Raw genomic sequence first — 21,473 nt, forward strand, 5'->3', positions numbered from 1 at the left:
ATGAAAAACGCTGTAGTACAGTTGTACGAAACACGTGCAATTAGTATTCAAATTACGAAAAAGAGCAAAAGGGCGGTATATACGACACAAAAAGATCAGATGGCAACTTAAAATGGGTATGCAGCGCTCCAGTACTCCAGCTGCACTGAGAACGATAAAATAAATAACAAAAAAGTAAAAAAAAATAAAGAAGAGGAAAAAAAGAAAAAAAGGAAGACAAGAAAGAAACGAGGTACAGGCACATCACGGGCGCCGTGAGCAGCGATTTAAACAAGGCAGGTTCTTTGGTGAATACCACGCGATTAGTGAGGTCGTTCCATTTTTTGGCAGTGCGAATGAAAAATGACTGTGCAGATGTGTTGGTACACGGGCGAGGATATGAATTTGTGATTTGTTTTTGCTATGACTTGACGTATGTGACTTCGGCGTGACGTAAGAGTTGGGTGGTAACGAGCAATGAACCATGTGAATTATAATGCCAGCCTTGCGATCTTGCGATCTTACGACGGTGGTTCAGGCGAAAAGGCCTGCGCGCGATTTAAGGTTTTTGACGCTGGTGAATGATGAAAAATCTGAGAAAGTGAATCTAATTACACAATTTTGAATAGCCTCTATATTATCCATAAGATAGGGTTGAGGCGGGTCCCATATGGCGGCGGGGTATTCAAGTTTTGGGCGGATTAGAGTTTTGTAGCCTAGTAGTTTTAAGTTTGAACGGGCGAGTTTCATTGTAATATCGTGATAAATTGAACGGAACCCGCCGCGGTGGCTCAGTGGCTAAGGCGTTGCTCTGCTGAGCACAAGGACGCGGGTTCGATGGAGGCGAAAAGCAAAAACGGCCGTGTGTGCGAGATTTCGGCGCACGTTAAAGATCCCCAGGCGTTCAAAATTAATCCGGAGCCCTCCACTACGGCGCGCCTCATCGCCTGCGCTGCGTCGGCGCGTTAAACCCTACAATCAATCAATCAAATTGAACGGAGTGCGTGGCTTTAAGTACATGACCCGCATCCTGGTGACGCGCCGCGTATGTGCAGTGCGAAGTCACGAGAGTTTGTGACCAACCTTGATAAGGAAAGACCATAGAATTTCCATCGTCTGTTGGGCGCTGAGCCCGAAATAAAAAATAAAGGGATATAGCTGCATGAGCCGTTTTCGCTCATCGCAGCGCACAAAGATAACGCTGGCCTGAGCGGGCGCCGAACGCGGTGGGAAGACAAACCAAAACGCTCACACGCCGAACGACGGGTATTTCCATATCAACGTTGGACACAAACTCTCGTAACTTGTTCGTCTCCAGGATTCGTGGCATGTACTAAAAGCCACGCGCTCCGTTTTTAGTATTTCAATTTATCACGATAGTACGCTGCAGATAACCGAGCGATCTTCTAGTGCTGGCAATTATTGTGTTCACGCGTGCAGTCGAATATAAATTACTGGTAATATGAACGCCTAAGTATTTTTACATTTTTGTGGTTTGTCAAGATGACCCATAGAGAATATAGTTATAAACTAAAAGGCATGCGCGTAGGGTAAATGACATTAATTTGCCTCTTGATACGTTTGACGACATTTTTAATTGCACCAGTTTTCAATACGGATAAGGTCAGAATGAAAGTTCAATTATTTTTGCTTACATTTAATTTTGGCATACAGCACACAATCATCCGCCAATAGGCGTATATTATTTGTAATGTCACACGGCAAGTCGTTAATATAAATCAGGAACAGCAACGGACCGAGCACTCTACCCTGTGGCACGCCGGACAAAACGGGTACTGTGTTAGATTGGGCGCTATTTATCGACGACAAATTGTTTTCGTTTAAGGAGGAAGTTTCTAATCCAGTTAAGGGCTAACTGTTTGAGATTGAGTAGCGATAGTACATGCATTAAGCGACGATGAGGTAACTTGTCGAACGCCTTTTTCTAAATGGAGAAAAATTACATCTGATTGTATGTTACTGTCGAGATTTACATGCAGATCATGTGTGAATGATGCCAGCTGCATTTCGCAAGACAGCCATTTGCTGAAACCTTGCTGTGAGCTGGACAGGAAATTATGGCGCTCGAGGTAATTAATGATATGCGAGACAAATACATGTTGAAAAATTTTTGATGGCACGGATGTGATAGAAAGGGGGCGGTAATTTAACGGGGATGTCCTATTACCGCTTTTAAAGGTGGGGGCAATCTTCTCTAGCTTCCATTTTATGAGGATGAAGATTGACGCTCAAGCATGACACTGACAGGTTCTTTGGCGTTTTTTTAGGATATTAGAGTTAATTACGTCGGGTCCTGTAGCCGACGATAGTTTCATTGTGTTTGTGTGCATTAATCTGCCGGGTGTGATTACTATCGGTGGCATTTGTTCAGTAATAACTAGTTCTGAGGAAGTAATAACTAGTTCCTACGAACTACTCTCATTGTACGATGTTTGAAGCTCAATCGGCTGCACAGCTTCGCTACCGATCATTTATTCACAACCAATTTTGTTGCGCACTGCGAAAAAACAATCGACTTACAAAAGTAGGATATCAAGCCGCAGGGACACTCCATCCCTTTTCCATCGACTTTCGTACGAAGTCGCAGAATCTTGTTTGTGAGATTTCTTCCGGTCGCAACCGCCTAGAAACGAGAATGAGTGATTGTAGTGGGGGCTTCCGATCACGTTTGAGCGTAACACTTGAATGGAGACGTGCAGGTAACACACCGACTAACCCTGGCTGTCTCACCTGCCGAGAGTGAACATAGTGGCTTGGGAGGAACATATGCAGCGGATTCGCACGAACATTATTCGACACTGCGTGGACCCGGTGAATCGAAAACTATAATTAGGACCTCGACATAAGTCCTGTGGACAAGTTTGTTCTCTCTCTCTCTCTCTCTGACTGATAACTACGTTTTTATTAATGGCCCATATTGCACCATGTCTACTTATATTACCTCACCGTAGCGCCAAATTTCGGAGCTTTTAACAGGGAAGCTGTTTTACAAATCGTAATTTTTCGTGTCTGTAGGTACAAATACCAAGAAATTGCCGAGCTCGCGCACGTGAGCGCAGGCCTCTCCGACACCGCCCGGCAGTTAAAAAACCAATAAATTCCAAGCCCTCGTCTGTGCGTCCCTCGCGGAGGACGCCCAGAGTTCCCCGCACACGTGTGTCGAGCCAAGCATACCCACCGAGAAAAATTGCCCAAGATTAGCAAAAAAAAAAAAAAAGAAGAAAAGAACTCCAGTGGTCGTCGTAATCATGGCAACATGCACTTGCCCGGAACAAGAAAGACTCCAGCGTTCACCGTAAGCGTGGCAACACTTGCTTGGAACGAGAAAGAGACGTCATAGCGTACGGCCCTTCATGGTGACGCCCAATGATTATCACTTCCAAAAAAAATGTAAAAAAGCTGACACTTATAGCGCTAATGATGTAGTAAAGGTCGTTGCGGCAGCGAAGAACAAGCAAATCGGCTGCAATCGTGGACATATGAACCTTCGTCATGGTCGTGAAGGTTGCGTACGGTTTCGCTCTTCTAGTCTTGCGATTTAGTGTGAGCTTCCTGTATTTTTTTATATTCCTTGCATTTTTCGGTTAATAAAAAGCATCTTTCGAGGCCGGAATGGAACTGAATCATGGGCTGGTTGTTTCAAATATAAGAAAGGTGTACTGATCATGACGCATTTAAAGAACCACCGCCGATCTTGGCTCGTCGCACAAGCAGCATCGCCACGAACATGGGGCACGTGCTCCGAGCAGTTCTTGCCAAACACGGCCACCGCTTTCAAATGTCAGACGAAAGCCCGCCCTTGCTTTTTTACAAACAAACACTTCGATCAAACTTGTCCACCTGTCATACTCACGCTTGAGAAACCGATAATAACCACACGATGTTCTGCGCACCACGCGCGGCGCCTATATTTATGCCATTCGGTAGAGACGCACGCCTGTCGGCTGTGGTGAGCTTTCACTAAACCCCTGTGGCTGATAATAAGCCCGAAGCAGTGTGAAAATGTAATAAAAGAGACGACAGACATGATTTAGTCTTGATGAGTGTGAACAAATAGTTACGCTTCAGCAGTCTTCGTATCACCGCTAACCGAACGAGGAAACACGAGCAGGGAGTATTGTTGAGGTCTGTTTCACTGGAAGGTGTTATTTGCACTTGCAGCGACAGCTAACGCAGGCCTGCCAAGTGTGTGCGACAAGCTGTCAGAGCCCCTTTCAAGTGCGCTGCGCTGTCGGCGGCGGCTTATCGAAGGGGTTAGCGAGGTCAACCGTTTTGCAAAGCAGTTGGCGCGAAACGCAGAGTGCGGCACACGTGGGTACGGTCCATACGCAAGGAGAATGGTCGCTTCAATGTTGCCATTGTAATGCATAGCATCCTTTTCCGTGCTCCCCCACCCCAACCGCGAAACGCGCTGCTTTTGCACAGAAATGTATGATTGGCGAAGTTATCCCGTTTAATTAGTTGTAAAAGTTGAAATGAACGTCATTGGTCAAACGGAATTTCAAGAAACCAAAAATACAAAAAAGAGTACAAAAATTGGAAAACTGAACATTCTAAATAAAAAATATGCACCTAATGCACCTCCCCCAAAAAGACGAAGCCAAAAATTATGAAAGCCTAGAAAAGAAAAACGGAAACACGAATAAAAAAATCGTGAAAACAGACCAACCGTTCGCTGTGTCTTGCATCTGCACAAAATACTTAATTTGCAAAGTTAAGGCAGTTAACGCTACGAAAATGCGAATGTAAATCATTGGAGAAAGGGAACAAACGAAAACTGTAAAAATAAAATCACTTAACGTATTTGGCTACTCATAGCCAAGCTTAACGATTCTTATGTAAATATGTTTTCAGCAAATGAATTCTTCCTCTTCTTATTCTCCTTCTTCCAACAAAAGCTGGCTCTACAATATCCCAGTGAAAACACGTGGCGTGAGAATGCTGCCCATTTGGAATATAATTCTGTGAATTTCTGCGAAGTTAAGTATGGCTCGTTCACTAGTTTTCTGCCACGCCTACACACGCCCAGCGCTTCCGTCGAAGCAAGCGGTAAACCGTTTCCAGATGATTAAAAAGTGTGAACTGGGAGAATCATGGACAATTACACTGTGAGCAGGACAGAGGGGGGTTGCCTCATTGTGGTTGTCAGTAGTTCGCCTGTCGTCCCTTAAAGGTCGCCTCAGTGCTTGTAAAATGCTCTGTAGCTCTTATTAGTATATAAGTATGTTGCAATATACGTAGGTTGCAAAAACGCCGCAAAGACTGGATTGTCATTACGCCGAGTTTCATTTCCTTGTCATCATTAGTTAGTTCACAGTGCAGTTGTAAACGTTACAGAATTCCCGTCTGCTGGCAATACGCGGCCACCTACGGAGGGAGCACGGTTAAAGAAAGGGACTGCAACTGTTGTCTTACCAGAAATATCCGGAAAGAATTTACACCACAGTTGGCCGCTAAAATCACTGTAAATTAGAGGAGACTTCAAAGGTCACTATGTTGCGGTGATACTGCGGTGGTTCTACAGTAGAACCTTGTTATAGCGAAACGGGTTATAACGAACTAGTGGGCATTATGAAGCAATCGTAATTACCCTTGAAATTCCTATACAAGTCCATGTATTTAACACCTCGTTTCAACGAAGCTAAAATGTCCTCGCAATGGGTATAACGAACCTTTATACCTCCACAACGAGCATCTACGGACCATTTTGGTGCCCGTCAGGTCAATGTATTACAGCGCGCCCCGGATTACGTCGCATCCGGGATGCGGTAGTTCAAAACTGGCGCTATAGCTAGGGGCCGCAACTCCAGCGCGACAAAATGGCTGCAAGCGCTTGGCAACACGCGCGAGGGTGCGCGTCCACAGGCTCCCGGTAAGGTAGGTGCCTGGATGTTCCTCCAGGCACCCTACCGGGATGTGACAGACCTGCTGCGCCGCTTCTTCGGCGCTCACGATGACGGCGAGGACGGACTCGAAATCGCGGCTGCAGCTGAAAAAGCCATCATCCCCCAGAGAAAGACGCGGATAAAATCTATTGAGTACTTTTTCTGCGAGAAGTGAGCCGCCATCTCGTGTCATTTTGAATGATCATAGATTATCGGTTTGGCATGAACAAAGTTACGTTTCTTTGCTGTTTGTTTTTTCGCTTCGTTTTCTTGTTTTCGCGGGATGCTGTGAGTCTCGGTGGTACGTACAAATGTAAATTGTCCGTAGAAACGGGCATTGGCTAAAACGAAGTAATGGTTATAACGAAGTAATTGACCCCCCCTCCCCTTTTCAACTTCTAACGAGGTTTTACTGTATTTACAAGATAGCGATGTGAAAAAGACGCTATAAAGTTTCCCTGAAGTTTCCATAAAGTTTCTACGATCACTGCCGAGTTTCATATATTTTCATGATTGCATAGCCCACAGTGAAGTTGCAAATACTCTGTAATTTCCGTCTGCTGCCAATGCATGCGCTTGCGTATTCGGGAGGGAAACGAACAGCCACGGGTTTGTCCGTTTAGTTGCATATTAATGCTTTTGCGTTCGCAATTTATAAGAAGCTCTTAGGGGCCCTCGCAATTTTTAATTAGCCCACGCCATGAGCTTAACAAGGAGCCGACGAGTCTTTCAATCGGCCATCAGCGATTCAAACAGCCAGCGAACCCTGATCCAGTCAGTCAGTTAATTAGTGCATTGCTGAGTTTGACAGCTAGCTTGATTTCCGCTCAGTTGGCACGCCAAGTTGTCATTGGGTAGCTCTGCCGTTCCGTAGATCGATTGTCCACCCCGTGCATCATTCAATCAATCAGTCAGTCGTTAAGTTGTTTCGTGAGAGATATGCCGTATTTGCACGATTATAACGCTCCCTTGATTGTAACACGCAGGTATGCTTCCGCACAAAAAATAAAAAAAAAATATGTCGAACGCCGATTGTACCACGCAGATGTTAAAAATATGACACCACGTACCAAGCAGAACACATTTTTTTTTTGACGTATGGCAACCATAGCAACAAGAAGCACTTTTGCGCCCTAAACTTGCTTGTCCAGCTTGTGCTGGAAATAAAGCTTAAGCGGGGAACATTGACACTGCGATTTCGATTTCAAGTGCATTGACTTTGGTAATTTTAGACTTGACGTGCCCCATCCGCGGCGGCCGCTTTTTTGATGGAGGCGAAAAGCATAAACGCCCATGTGCACGAGATTTCGGCGCACGTTAAAGATCCTCAGGTGGTCAAAATCAATCCGGAGCCCTCCACTACGGCGCGCCTCCTCGCCTTCGTTGCGTCGGCGCGTTAAACCCTACAATCAATCAAATCAAATAAAATCAAATCTGGCTTGACGTACCAATTGCAGCAGCCGAAAAATATGCAACAGGTAGTTAGGGTTTGCCATTGAGTATGGATTCCACCAAGGTTTACTCACGTGGTGTCCAGAGTTTTGGAAGGAGTTCGTGTTCATGGCAATGGCGGTGGCCTCTTGAATTTTTATTTCGGTTTTCACCCAGATTGTAGCGCGCTCACAAATTCGGAGGCTACGTTTAGCAAAAAAAAAAAAATCGTGTGCGTTATAATCGTGCAGATATGGTATATAGGATAACCTTTACATGCGAAAGCCCTCGTTCGAGGCATCGCTTTGCGTGGTAGTAAGCCTTTAAAACAGACGATGGGTCAATAGATAAAGGTTTATTCCCCTGACGTATCGTCTTATTTCTTTTCGTCGACTTAATCTTTAAACAATCCTTATAAGGATATGTTCGATGCTGCGATTCCTTTTGATGTTGTTGTTGTCCATGGTTGTAGTAGTAGTTGTTGTTGTTGTAAACAGGGCTGTTTCTGAAAAAGTGTGCATCCAATGATGCCTGACAGCCCAAACTGCAAAGTGCGCCTATGGTGAGTGAACACAGCAAACAAGGCAAGTGAATGCAGCAAAAGAAAGAAACGCCAAAGAGAGCAGTCGCACATCAGGAAACCTGCTTTTCCTGTAACGTGTGCTCGAGGTTCTTTCAAGACACAGCCCCGTATATACAGCCGCCGCCTCGGGTAAAAGCCGGTGCGGGAAAATGGAGTGCACAGAGAGGCTTTAACTTGTATTAAACGCCATCGAATCTCCCCAGACGATGTTTTCCATTCGCGTATTCATCGTTTCTGTTCCTTCTTTTTCTTCTTCTTCTTCTTCTTCTTCTTCTCTTCGCAGTGCAAAGCTCTCCACGCCACTCACGGGAGCGAATCGTAAAGTTGTTCGCCCTACCAAATCGTATCGCAGTTCTGTTGCCCCGTCAGATTTATATTCCTTTGGTCACTTCGCCCGATTCGCGAGGCAGGGGAAGTTGATGACCGTCCCAGCAGCTTCGTCTAAGGCCAAGGCCAGAGGGGTATGAGCCGCGTTTTCTGGGCAAACACTGCCATCCTGGATCGCGTGGTGCGAGGAACCGTCGTCATACGAGAAGAAGAATTGTTCGAGTCCCCGACATGGCACTCATCCGGTCCACACCCTGCCTCGCCGTGTTTCTCCACCTATGCACCATGGCGGTAAGAATCTCCTGCTCGCTGTTTCTCGCGCTGTTCCGCGATATACCGCAGAGTAGAAGGCGCCCGAACGCGCGTTCAAACCGGGGTACATGGCCGCGATGAATGTGTATTGAGTATGTATGTGTATTGTGTGTGTATGTGGATTGATATGAATGTGTATGCGTAGTGTCTATTATCCCGTCAACCGTGAGAATTACCGTCAAACATTTCTCACGGCCGTCGCACCGCAATGGCTAAGAACGCTACCCGGAGATTCTATAGGAAAAATCCTTCCTAAAAAAGCTGTGTTTGCAGCTGTCCCTGTAGCTCTGTGGTATAGTAATTGGTTTTATACGCGAAGGCTCATGTTTCGAGTCCGACAGTGCGATGTTTTTTTTTTTTTTTTTTTTTTTTTTTGCTCTCGGAATTTTTTATCGTGCTTTTGGTGATGCCTTTTTTTGCTCCGGTTCTCACTATATCAAGAGATCGACGCGCAGGACTTCTAGAATGGGTTGAAATACGTTTAATATAGGTTGTGTTCTGTGTCGTTGGTCTGGGTTAGATTACCTTTGTTACAGTTTGGCTGGATTTGGGCAGGTTATGACGCGTTCGGTTAGATTGCGTTTGGTTCGGTGAGGTTATGTTACATTAGGTTACGTTGGGATGTAATATTATTTAGCAAATTTTAGGCCAGTCCGCTTTTATGGAAACTGCCCTGAGAATTTCCCGGAGGTGATTCTCACGGCTGCCGTGAGATTAGACGCAGCATATATAGATAGATAGCAGTGTCTAGAGTGCTGTCCGACGACGTTCGAATGTTTAAAACTTCTGGGATAGGGCAGAGCGTCTGCTGTCGTTGTGTAGAAGTTCCGTCTTGGCTTCGTGGTACCAAGGGTGGCGGTTTGAGTTGGGCTTTTGCCCACTCAATTTTTTTTACGTCTTCAGTGTCAATTATTATTTTGATGGCTTAGGTTAGCCTGCGGGGTTTTAAATTAATGCTATCTGTTAGTTATGTCGGCTTAGGACACGTTAAGTTTCGTTACATTACGTTACAAAATGGTGCAACACATGGAATCTTTCATTTTGCAAAGCGGAAGTGGACGTCGCTTTAGTAGAGCGCCTGTATTACCAGAGTACGGTAGTGTAGACAGCCTAGATAGATAGAAACTTTATTAAACGCGTTATGAGGGTGAATCAGTTGCCTCGGTTAAGGCAGCCACTGAAAGCCCTGTTGATGTGTATCGCCAGCTTCCGTTGTTCCTGGAGGTTTATCGCAACAGCCAGCCACTCTCACGTTATGAGTTGCGGGGACAATTCTGCACAAGATTGTCCAGGGGTGTCTGGCGTGATGGTTGTGAAATAATTTGAGTCGAGGATTGTGTGAATGATTGTTCATGGCGGGTAAGCCCGGTGTGGAGGGTATGCGACGGGTACTTAGAAGGTAAGTTATCGTGGGAATGGGAGGTGAAGGACTATAGTCTGTGTCGAGAGTATTCCTAAGTAACTTTTTTGCCGAATCATCGCAAGGTGCGCTGGATTCGAAGGGCGCGGGGTGTTAGGGTGTGTAGATATAACGCTGCTGTGACAGGTTGCAACCGCAGGTCCCAGTCCTGAGTGAAATGTTCAGCTGACGGAGGCGTGATAAACAGCTTATTGTTTACAGAAATTGGTTTCATGAGCGCCTTCAACGCTGAACCCCGCGCAATGACGACCATATCATTAGCCGTTTAATATAGTCAAACGAATTAACTGAACTCAATCTGACGCACAAATGGTGGATTGGTACGTTTATTTCGTTTTCAGTGCCGCATTTTGAGTTTAAATGTATCGATTATTTTGTCATGTAATGCAGAAGGCTGGAGAACGGGAGGACGGTGGGGTTTTATTGCTTATAGGTTGCACAGCTCTGAAAATGGTACCGAATGATGCAATTAGTGCGCAAAGAAATCCGTGGTCGCGGCATGTTTTCCGACGACGCCGCTACTGTGGTTGAGAACTTTATGATACGCCTGTCGGTCATTACAAGAGCTGCCTTAAGCTCTACATGTCCGTGTGCGGTCTGTACTTGCAAGCCATTCGCACGGGAGCGTTTGACTAAAAAAAAAAAGAAAGAGAGCGACAGGCTTTACGATCGAGCATTACGGGGTAGTGAATTCTTCAGCACCTGTACAACTTGGCATTTAGGAAATCGCCGCAGCGGCTTCGCGCTGTGTGACTCCGTTCATTTTCGATCGCTAGCGCTAAGGGTAAAAATATTCCCCTGTTTTTTAAATGCAGAGCATTTCAGTAACTCACGATGTCACCCGCGTTGGCGTCCGTAGTCCGCACCGCACCCCTCCCTACTATATAAAAAGAAAATACTATCCGGCGCCCGGTTTCGATCCCTCGACCCTGCGGGCAGAACGCAATGTACATGGTGCGCTTCCCACTACGCCACAAAGCCGACACGGAATCGGACGCTACCAACGCGCCTTATATCGTTGACTCATTCAAATTACTGCTGACGAGCGCTTTCTAGTCAGCAGTTGCCACAAGTGCAACAACATTAACGTAACGCAAACTACTGAACGTCGTGCGCCCCCGGAAGTGCTCTGCATTTGATCGTGCCCCTCGCGAGGGGGATGATGTTTATTTTTTATTAATTTGCTATTCGAAAACAAACAAAGCAAAACAAAAGCTTCCGAGTACGGCAACTACTACCCCAAAAGGATGTGTTACTTCCTAGCCGACAATTGTCCTTTTTTTTCTCGTTCTTAAGGCTCAATTCAAGTTACGTGGTGCCCCGTTATGTGCATGCGCGCAGCTACATGATGCAGTCTTTGTACACGCATCTGATACCCGCATTTTCTATTTAAACCATTGCTGTGTGGCGTTGTCTTTCGTGATCATTCCGTAACCATGAACTTTTGCGGGCCTTAAATATCGCCCTTTTTGCATAATTAAACTGTCAGTACATTCACGTAATTTCTTACGCAACCATGCCTGCGAACCTTGGGCAACGAAATTTTCTACCCAAATTTTCTAATGTTCATTAAAATTTTCTTCGTGTCATTTAACAATCATTTGGTGTTGGCGAACCGCAACGCCGTTGACGGGTCAAGCATGCACTTCACTCCTGTAGCCACCCAATGTCTCAGACGAAAAAAAATTTACACCATCTTCCCCTCGCGGGAAGACGGTGTAAATTTTTAACCGAGCGTAAACTGCGCGCTAACGCACAGCTGGCACGGCGACGGGAGCGAGCGCAGCCGAGCGCATGCTGCGCGCTGACCGCGCTGACGCACAGATGGCGCTGTGGTTAGAGCGGGCAGCTGCCGCGGCGAGGAGAATGGGGGAGGGATGCGGACTACGCCGCGGGACATGGCGAGTTAAAGAGATGTGTTGCATCTAATATTAAAAATGTAAATGGCTAGTCATCATGATGTTGATAATTAGGACGGAAGTGATGTTGGTGCCTAAAGGCCTGTCCTTTGCAATGGGATTACCTTATCACAGATGTCATCTCACTGCTGTAGATGATTTATGTTCTGCTCTGTACGTTTTTTAAGCTAAGATTCACGTTTCCGTTTTGACTACGCACTCAAATTAATCGGTTGTTATAGCCCTGTGTTTGCCATTCCCCGCATTTTCTTGACTAAGTCTCTCATTGCTTGTATACCCAGGACACCCGTTCTTTTTATGGGCAAGGTACAACTCGCCAAATCAGCAATGTACTCATCCCCACACATCTCCTGTCCAAAACAATGACAGACAAGCAAGAAATCATTTTTTCATACATCAAATTTTCATTACAGTATAGGTACACACTTATACCATTTCAGATGTTGCGTTTTTTTTAAGTGGTGTTTACATTGAGAGCACTACATGGTTCGAGCCTCGAAAAAGGCGTCTCTAAGTGTGACGCCTTCCAGTCAACGTTGATGTGGGCATTGATGAGCACGGCATTATTTTGCATCGTGAAAGAATGCCATGCAAGCATGACAGTGTGATTAGGCACCGTCGGGAGCGCTTGGAGAGCGTCGTCTTCTACCTTTACTCACTCCGCGGTGTCCCTATTATAAGCGCCATCCGCTATTAATAAGCTCGATGAGGTTGGGACGGGAAACAGCTAGATCACTGGATTAAGCACAAGGGCTACTGCCTCAGCAACTGGAGATACAGCAGCTGCACACTAGGCACATTAGATGGTGGTGTGGAAGAACAGGGTGTAAATTGCCGGGTTTCGGCTTGCGTGCCGTTTTCCCCTTGGGATGCGGCACTTGTGACGTCATCTGCTTCATTGTCCCGCTTTTTTTTTTGTTTTTGAAAGTGGATGTCCCAAGCTTTTTGAATGATCGTCGCGCTCATCACGCAAAAGAATCGTCAGCGACGCCAGGCTGAACGTCCGTCCGTTGACTCCGGAGTGCTAGTTAAACTCATCAAGCAAAAAAAGCCCCCTTTCCCAGGAGAAAAATAGTTGAAACGTGAAGCTTTCTCAGTGCCAACTGTGTCAAATCGCAGCCTGGAATAAGCACTCCCAAATTCCGAAATCCAACCAGCCAAATTACACAGCCAAGTGTACTTGAAATCAGCCACAAAGTCGAAATACAACGCCCGCGCAACGAACCCAAAGGGAATGCTGAGCGATCCGAATGCTTTGATGGCGTAGTAGCGTAGACCTCGGCTTCACAACGCGAGGGCTCAGGTTTCGGCCACGGGAATCGTTTCATAGATGCAAAGCAGCTCTTGCTCTCGGCTCCGTCGTCCGTCCGTCGTCCGTACGCACCTCTCCCCCTCTCCCCACCAGCTGTGCGATAGCGCGGGCGCTTCTCCTCCTCTCCCTCTCTCCATGCCAGCTGTGCGATATCGCGCGCGCTCCTCCTCCTCTCCCCCTCTCCACGCCAGCTGTGCGATGGCGCACGCGCTACTCATCACCGCAGCTGCGCGATAAGCGCGCATGCGCGTCTCCTCTCTCATCTCCTCCTCTCCACTCCATCTGCTCTATATAATAAACCCGTTCCGCGCGCCGCTCCCTCAGTTGCTGCTTCGGTTGAGTCACGCTGCGCCGCCCGGAGTTTCGTCATTTTCCGTTATTTGGATACCCAATCTCGTGAACGTTTCGGAACCTCCGAGATGCGTCGCATCAACTCAGGGTTCCCTCGAGGGATGGTGGTGTCATTTTTTCTCGTTTTATCATCATAATCATCATCATCATCATCAAAAACAACAACAACAGCAACAACAAAGTGTGCCACCGTATTGTGTAAAGTTGGCTCTCTTGCAGTGCATGTTGGTTACGACACCGCGATCACTGATACCAAGAAAAGAAGAAAAAATTAACCGCGTATCTGCACCTTTCGTTGCAACTGTCGTCAAAAGATGAGTCTTTGTAGACATTTGCCAAGGAAATGCCCCCCTTTGCTTTCCCGCTCACCTCTTATGCTGTTCCTGTACCGTCGCGCTCACCCCAAGGTAAACACACTAAAGGTTTGCGCAAGGGGATTTGAATTTACCGCGTTCCACTGCTACAGGCCGGGTTCCTCGATGCCAGCGCTGCAGTACGGCGGAGACGCGGGTGAATTGAGGCGGCCGACTTCAAGGTTTATAGAACCGCGTTGCCGTGCTGCACGTGCGTTCCAAGCAGAACGTGGAACCTAGCTAGTGGAACCTTTCTTTGCTGTTGCCGCATGATTTCTCATATGCCGCCACGAGGTGGCGCGGGCAACAGCAGGCGGTACGCGTTGTTCTGCAGTAGATGTAGAATATCATTTGCTATCGAAAAACCAAGCATCCATGAATTTTTTAATAAAGGAACACTGTAAATATCCCTTGTGTACTAATTTCCTGTCTTATATTTGCGTAATGTCTTGTTCTTGTTGAACAAAGTTGACAAGTATGAACATATAAACCGGCTTAGACGTTTACATTTGGCTGTGAGTATAAGACTATTGCGCAGTATACATTTTACTTGCCGGGTGGCTGAATCGAGTTACAGACAGATAGACGGACCAAAATTTCTGGGTGTAAGTAGCCCAAGAAAGACTATCGTCTTTGAAAAAAGAAGAAAAAGAACATAACCAAGATAACCACAAGCGCAACTCACCTCACGCGAGCGTTATCATTCCCATTCACCGTACTGGGATGACCTGTTTCGTTGTTGGTACCCGTTTCGTTCATCTCTTACTAACGCGTTTGCCTTTTTCGCTCTCAGGTGTCGCAGAAAGCACCAAACTCGGATTCAGTCAGAGGTAAGTCCCTATCTGTCTAGCATACGGAACTGAAGTTGCTTCTGCGGAGTCTTGTGGGAAGGATCTACAAATGGTGGCTTTTAAGATTTAGTTGATGAAAGCTTCCACAGGCTACACCCGCTGGGCTGAGCAAGCGTTTACAAAATATATGAACATCATTACAAAGTCATAACCGCGTGGAAGCTTTAACAGAGAAACATTCAGATCCCCCATTAACTAACTTATTAGGTGTTGCGATCCCAGAAGATTCCCAGTATTATAAAAACCATATTTTTTTCCTCAAGTTTCAGCGGTCTGCTCTGTGCTCACAAAAAATTGGCGTGCTTCATCGAAGACCTCCATTTTCAAAATAATTGCAGTGTGACTGAATTGGTTCGCATGATGGTACATTATAAGTAGCTTTCCTTCTGTTCGTGTATATGCGGCTTTGGGAACAATGTCCCCAGGCAATTTAAGGCGTCTAAGGAATTCATCGTACTAGCGAACATTAAGACAGGGCCAAAGCTAAAGAGAAGAAACACACGCTCTGTGTTTTGTCTTTTCTTTAGATTTGTCCCTATCTTAATGTTCGCTAGTACGATGAATTCCTTGGTCAGAACCAACTCGCCCAACTTAGCGCTTTAGTAATTTAAGGCGCTCCCACGCGGCATGTAGAAGTACGGCAGCAATCTTTAAATCACAGTGCACTCTAAACCAGTTTTCCCACACAGGCTCACACTCATACCGGCACTCTCTTCCCCCCTCTGTGCAGCGTACAGCGGGTGCGGCCAAAATGCAGACACGAAAGTGGTCGACGGGAGCTCGTTGACCAACAACAAGTACCCCTGGGTGGTGAGTTTTTCTGCTATCGAATTCTCCATCATTTTCATTATTTCCGCCTATGTATACGCAGCGGGTGTACGTGCGCGTGAGTTTAGAATCAAACCCCGATGTAACGAAACTTAAATATACAGATCTCCCGGTATAAAGAACAAATTCAAATCCCCCCGCCCCCCCAAAACCCCATAGGCCTCATGCTTTCTAAATTTTTGCGAAGTTCGGGATTTAACAAAATGGTTTGGGGGCCGAGCGAATTTATTAAACTGAGGTTCAACTGCGTACAGGAGACCAAACTTTCGTCAAGGGACCAGCCTCACGCGGTTTGAGTCCCCGTGAGCCTTTTCTTACTCACTTGTCGAATATTCGTTTAAAAAAAAACCTTGCGGAGTCTTTACGGTTTGGGTATTTTGTTTTATTAGTCTGGAAGGACACGGCGAAATTTCTCGCAGCAATGCAAGCGATAAAACTGGCTAACAAGGTTCTGCGAAAAACAAAAGCGGGAAGTAAAATCTTCTCGTATGCAGCACTGAAACAGTTCTTGTAGTCCTCCATTTTAAAAATTATGTATGAAGTTTCAGACCTGATGAACTACAACATCAACTCTATGCCAAGATATGAGTGGTGCAACCAGCAGCTTCGACAAGCCGTTTAAAAGCACTAAGGAAATGTTGGCAAAGGTTCACTGTAACTTCGGTCATGAATGACGTAACGGTCATTCGAAATTTCCCGCCCACCGCAAACTTATTTTCTTCACTGTCACATTTACTGATTTTATTCTCCCCTGCCTCAGGTGCGCATCTCGGCATACTACACTCCCATTGAGAATTTCAACCAGAACGGCACGGACGCGTGCTCCATCGTCAAGACGGAGAGGGTGGGTGTTTTCATTTTGCGAAAGCCGCCTTCGAGGATAGGACTTCTAGTATACGGCATCTCGTGAGGGCTTCTTTTTAAAGCAACCGTGAAGACAAAATACAAATTTGTTCAGTTCGAAATAACTATAGCCTTTGGTAACTCACTCAGCTACGCTCGAACCACTAAAGAAGGTTATTAGGGAATACAGCGTTTGTTGTCTTTGCGTACGCTAAACGCTAAATTTTTGCGTTACCCTGCGTAAACACGGCGAGGGGAGTTTTAGTAGAGCGTCTCATCAGTTTTGCGTAGCGACCCGCTAATGCGTGCCGCGCCATCTGTCGAATGTTTTGCGAAATAACTCGCCGTCTGATCCGCCAGCGGAGTGCCGGAGTGCTTGGCGATTTCACGACTACCCAAACAAGTGGAAACTAACACTTTCTTTATTGAATGCAACATGCCCATAACACGACATGAATATTCTCTTACCTGAGTATGTTCCATAACGAAAGCGTTAAAGCCCCGCGGCACTTCCTTCGGACAATCGCACAGAGTCCCCTAAACCGAATTTCCGGGTTTGACGCATCATTCAACTTCAAAACAATCCAGGAATGCGTCTCCAAAGAACACAACGTCACGACATGCGTTGCAAGTCGGAACCGCGATTGACAGGTGATCGGTTGCCTCCTCCTGCCCGTCGTAAATTCGGCACTCACCTCGCACGCGGATTCCGACAACGAACAGCAAGTCATTTAACTCTGGCGCGCAAGCCGAGAAGGCCTTTAGCCACACACACAGTACACACCCGATGCGAAGTTGAGTCGTACGTCGCTCGGGAAGGATAATCCAGAGCATGGGAAGCACTGCCCACCCGCAGAACCACAACGTCTAACTTTGTCGCGACGCGAACGCGTCCACAACACACACACACTTACACACACTGACACACACACACACTTACACACACTGACACACACACACACACACACACACACACAAACACACGCACGCACACGCACACACACATACATACACGCACGCACGCACACGCACACGCGCCCACACAGCTTCGGTCTCTGGCCTGGCTACAAAGCTCCCTTCGCACAGTCAGCGAATACAGAGCTGCGCGAGGGCGACGTGCTAACTACGCGACGAAGTTAAAAACACAGGAGCAAAGAACTTAATCAATCGGAAGCAAATTACTGCACACAGAAGAGCGGAACCGTGAATGGTTGTCGCGCTATACTTGCCGCCATGTTGGAAACGCAGGCGGTCTCGCCTACGCACGCTCTTTTGCTGAATTAGCGTCCGCGTCCGCTCGTCATCCGTCCTCTAAGCGCAGAAGCGGCTTAGCGCACGGCGCATGCGCAGTACGAGCGACGCAAAGAAATAGCGTTCGGTAGTGTGTCCGTACGGCTGCGTACGTTATTCTAAAATTTTCTATTAACAAAAAAAAAAAAGCCCCCAAAATACTCAAGCTTTCTAGTTCGTGCTACACTTGCGTAACACGGGCAGAAGTGACGTTATATAGGCCAGCACTGCGGACGTATTTGTCAGTGTGTAACTGCACGTCAGCATTCGAAAGATACGATCAAACGGAACTACGCGACCCGCTGCAACCGGCTAGCCGTGATTCTTGGCGGTGGCTTAGGAGCGCGGCGGCCAGTTCCGTGACGTCAAAGAGACCACGGCGGTGCGAAATACGCAGGGTACACTCGGTTACAACTCGAACGGCCCCATCTCATGTAGTGTATCACTCCGCCAAAGCGCCGGACCCGTGACGTCAGTGCGCGCGCGTTTTGAAAGGGGTTTGCTATGAATGCGTGATATCGTCTGCCTTGTCTCACGCAGTTTGTTTGCCGTCACTGGAGTCGTTTATAAGCATATTAAGTCCAAAAACTCACGGGAACGGCTCACGCCATGTTCAAAATATTCCCAGTAACGCCCTACTTGCGCCGCGCGGAGAAACATTTGGCTACGGTGATAAGACACAGCGGCAACTTCCGGTGCCGTTCTTAAGTTGTCACCGAGTAGAGTAGCCACTGCTTCATCTGTTCTCATTATTATCTGCGTGATTTGTTTCAAGTTTCTAATAAAATTTGTATCACTGTTATTGGGACGAAGCAGTGCTTTTGACAAACCAAACTTGTGTTCTGTATTCCTAAGCTTTCGTGTCCCGCGTTTTATTGAAGTGCACTTACTAAAAACTCGTCGCACGTTCGCCTGGCAACCGGTATTGGTAACATTTGGAGTCCGGAAACAGATCGAATTAAAGTTATGGATTTAAAGTTTAACTGTTTAAAGTTTAAATTTTCACGACGTGGAAAGTTGAAAAAGAACTTTTTGTGCAGTGGCGCCTCAATTAACACCGTTCCCAATCACGTTAGAAAATACTCACAGCTGTAAAAAAATCTAAGCTTCTAAACAGGGGGGATTCTGTTTTGTAACATGAAAGTGTTTTATTCCCGGATACACGAAGGTTTCTCTGACGTCATATCCGTCACGCAAGTGACGTAAGTACAACGAAGCAAGCGGCCTGTCAGGGTGCATCCCTACACACAGGGTCTTCTTGCGGGGAAGCAACCTTTAGTACAGAAGAGTACTTTATACTTAGGGTTGTTCGTTTTGGGGTTTTATATTTTAACACGAAAGTGTTTTATGCCGGGATACCCCAAGATTTCACTGACGTCATATCCGTCACGGAAATGCCGCCAGTACACCTTTGCTGAAGCGACCCGCCAGAAGGACGCCGCTCGCCAAGCACACTCACAAGACAGCCACCGACCCGAAAATCATGCTCAGCTGCAGATTTCGCTGCAAATTTCCCTTTCGTGTTTTACCGATTCCTATGACAGAGGAATCAACCACAATTTTTTTGTGTCTGCCAGCATCTTTCTTTCGAAGTGTTTCCGATGCTCCCAGAGTGCGTGAAAGTCGCAATTTAGCCTTCAGACTAAGCATAGTGGAAGATACTGGAGGGACGGAATGTGTGAGAAGGCGTGGTCTATATCCTGGAGCCATATTTTGTCCACGTGCACTCAGGATGGCGCCTTGCTCAACGCAATGTGCACAACGAAGCCGTACGGGTTCCGAAACGTCAAATAGCTTCTTTACTTTGTCGGTGGCCGTGATTTTCACTTTGAAAATGAGAAGGAGGGGATAGAGGTCCCTTACCTTCAAACCAAGGAGAGTGGACGAATGGAAGGTTGGGTTGTATGGAAGGGGGGACAGGGGCGGCTGAGAAGAGGGAATGTAGTTAAACACAGATCTGTCACACAGAGCCAGAAGAATGCTAAAGACTTCACACAGACAGTCATGTCATTTTCAGCGTGCATTACTGGAAACCAGGGATTAAGACAGACGTCCAGTGCAGGTTTTTCGAACGTTTGGAGCCCTTCCTTTCCGAGGGCGCTTTGGGCCAAAATTCTCTGTAAGCCTTTGAATTAAACATTCTCAACCGCGTTGAGTCGTACAAGTAGTAACTGCTCCTCCTATAAGAGGCAGTTCCCGCATTCTAAGCTAGGTCATGACAGTCTCGTTTCTGAACATGATTGAAAGCAAAAGTGCGCACAGCGTCAGGCAGTTTATAGAACCTGAAATCGCCCCCCCCCCCCCCCGCCGCCCCTCCAGCCGCGCAGAGTAGTGAGACATTTCTTTACAAAAGTGAAATTAAGTGGGTGTTTCGCGCAGAAGCTATACACATGGGCTATGTGGCGCACCGTATGTCTCCGGAATAATTTCGACCAGCTTGGGATACCAAGAAGACATTTCTCGACCAGTCTCGAAGAGAAAGCGAGAGAAGGTGGGTTCGTTTCATTAAAAATGTGAAAATTATGGTTTACCAGACATTTCTCGACCAGTTAAATCCTAAATTTCATGTTTTAATCGAATGAACACACCCTCTCTCGCTTTCTTATCTCCGCAAACCTTGGTCGTATATAGAAATTCGATGAAATCTACATCCACGGGCGTATTCCCAGCAGCTTTAGCCACTCGGTGTTGCCCCGGAGTTACCCCGGTGTTGCCCAGCATAGCACTCGACGCACGGCTCGGGCTATCTGATCGTGCGCCTGGCCCTCTCATGGCATACTGGGTTCGAGCGGCCTCGGCTCATGCTCTGTGGCTCTCTTGGCCAGGTGACCGCTCTGCCAAGAGGTGGTTGGGCTTTGACATTGCGGCGCCCTTGAAAATACTACTCCGTAAATGGCGATTGCTTCCCGGCACACGCGCCCCAGAGAAGGCACGGGACCTCAAAAGTACTTCAACCTCTTGTAAGTTCTTCCCAAGAAGTGGCCGACCCTCTTGTCAGCGGCGTTAGTAGGGGCGTGAACTTTCCGAACAGCTCCCGCAACCACCAAGCACTCACCGTTTGAGAACGTGTTTCTAGGGCGTTTAGAGAATTTGAGAACGTTTTCGAGGCACGGCTGCTCTAAAATACCACAGTGTGTTCTACGGAGTAGCATAACCTGGTGCTCTTAAGTTGGTTTCCGAAGTGCTAAGCCGTTCTGTACTATAAGAGTATCCCGCGTATCCAACAGCTGCTGGACGCTACCAACGAACATCTTGGGCTACACGCACTATTACACTGTACAATAATATACACCGTTGAGGCTGTATGCCACTGTCTATAAAACCATTAAACCCCGGCAATAACTCAAAGGAAAGAACCCTTTCAGGTTGTTATGTCGGTTGTAACACTCTTACACCCTAGAAAAAACAAAAGAAAACACCCTTTTAAAGGGCCCCTGAATAGGCTTCCGAAGGTCCCCGTTTCAATCGCGCAATCGCTACAGTTCCCCTTCACGACAACGTATACCAAGTATTCCGCCTCTGCGTAAAGCAGGGGCCCGCACAAACACGCAACAAAGTTCCTTTCTTTCTTTCCTTGCTCACCTACCGCTTCCTCGCCACCACACTGCCGTGCTATGACGTGCGGCAAAATGCTTGTGACGCATCCTCTATGACGCACGAAGCACTGAACAGTACGCAGAGCTATTGGTGGGCCCCTTTATATGCTGCACCAAATCAGCGTTCCCGGCTCTGGGGGACACGCGGGTGCGGTCCGCACTCCTACACTTG

The 21,473-nt window shown here is 46.9% G+C and overlaps 1 protein-coding gene across 1 annotated transcript in view; it reads left to right on the forward strand.

Annotated features, from left to right (window-relative positions):
• Positions 1 to 8,408: 8,408 nt before the first annotated feature.
• Positions 8,409 to 21,473, forward strand: part of LOC144149345 (chymotrypsinogen B-like) — a 29,217-nt gene continuing 16,152 nt past the window's right edge. Inside the window, exons 1-4 of the mRNA XM_077680905.1 lie at positions 8,409 to 8,517; positions 14,687 to 14,723; positions 15,475 to 15,554; positions 16,333 to 16,416. Of these exons, the coding sequence (XP_077537031.1) occupies positions 8,458 to 8,517; positions 14,687 to 14,723; positions 15,475 to 15,554; positions 16,333 to 16,416 (261 nt within the window). The 5' untranslated portion in view covers positions 8,409 to 8,457. The remainder of the gene's footprint in view (positions 8,518 to 14,686; positions 14,724 to 15,474; positions 15,555 to 16,332; positions 16,417 to 21,473) is intronic.

This window comes from Haemaphysalis longicornis, unplaced genomic scaffold (assembly GCF_048455015.1).
Source record: "Haemaphysalis longicornis isolate Haplotype H1 unplaced genomic scaffold, Haemaphysalis longicornis Haplotype H1 scaffold_8, whole genome shotgun sequence".
Lineage (NCBI taxonomy): Eukaryota > Metazoa > Arthropoda > Arachnida > Ixodida > Ixodidae > Haemaphysalis > Haemaphysalis longicornis.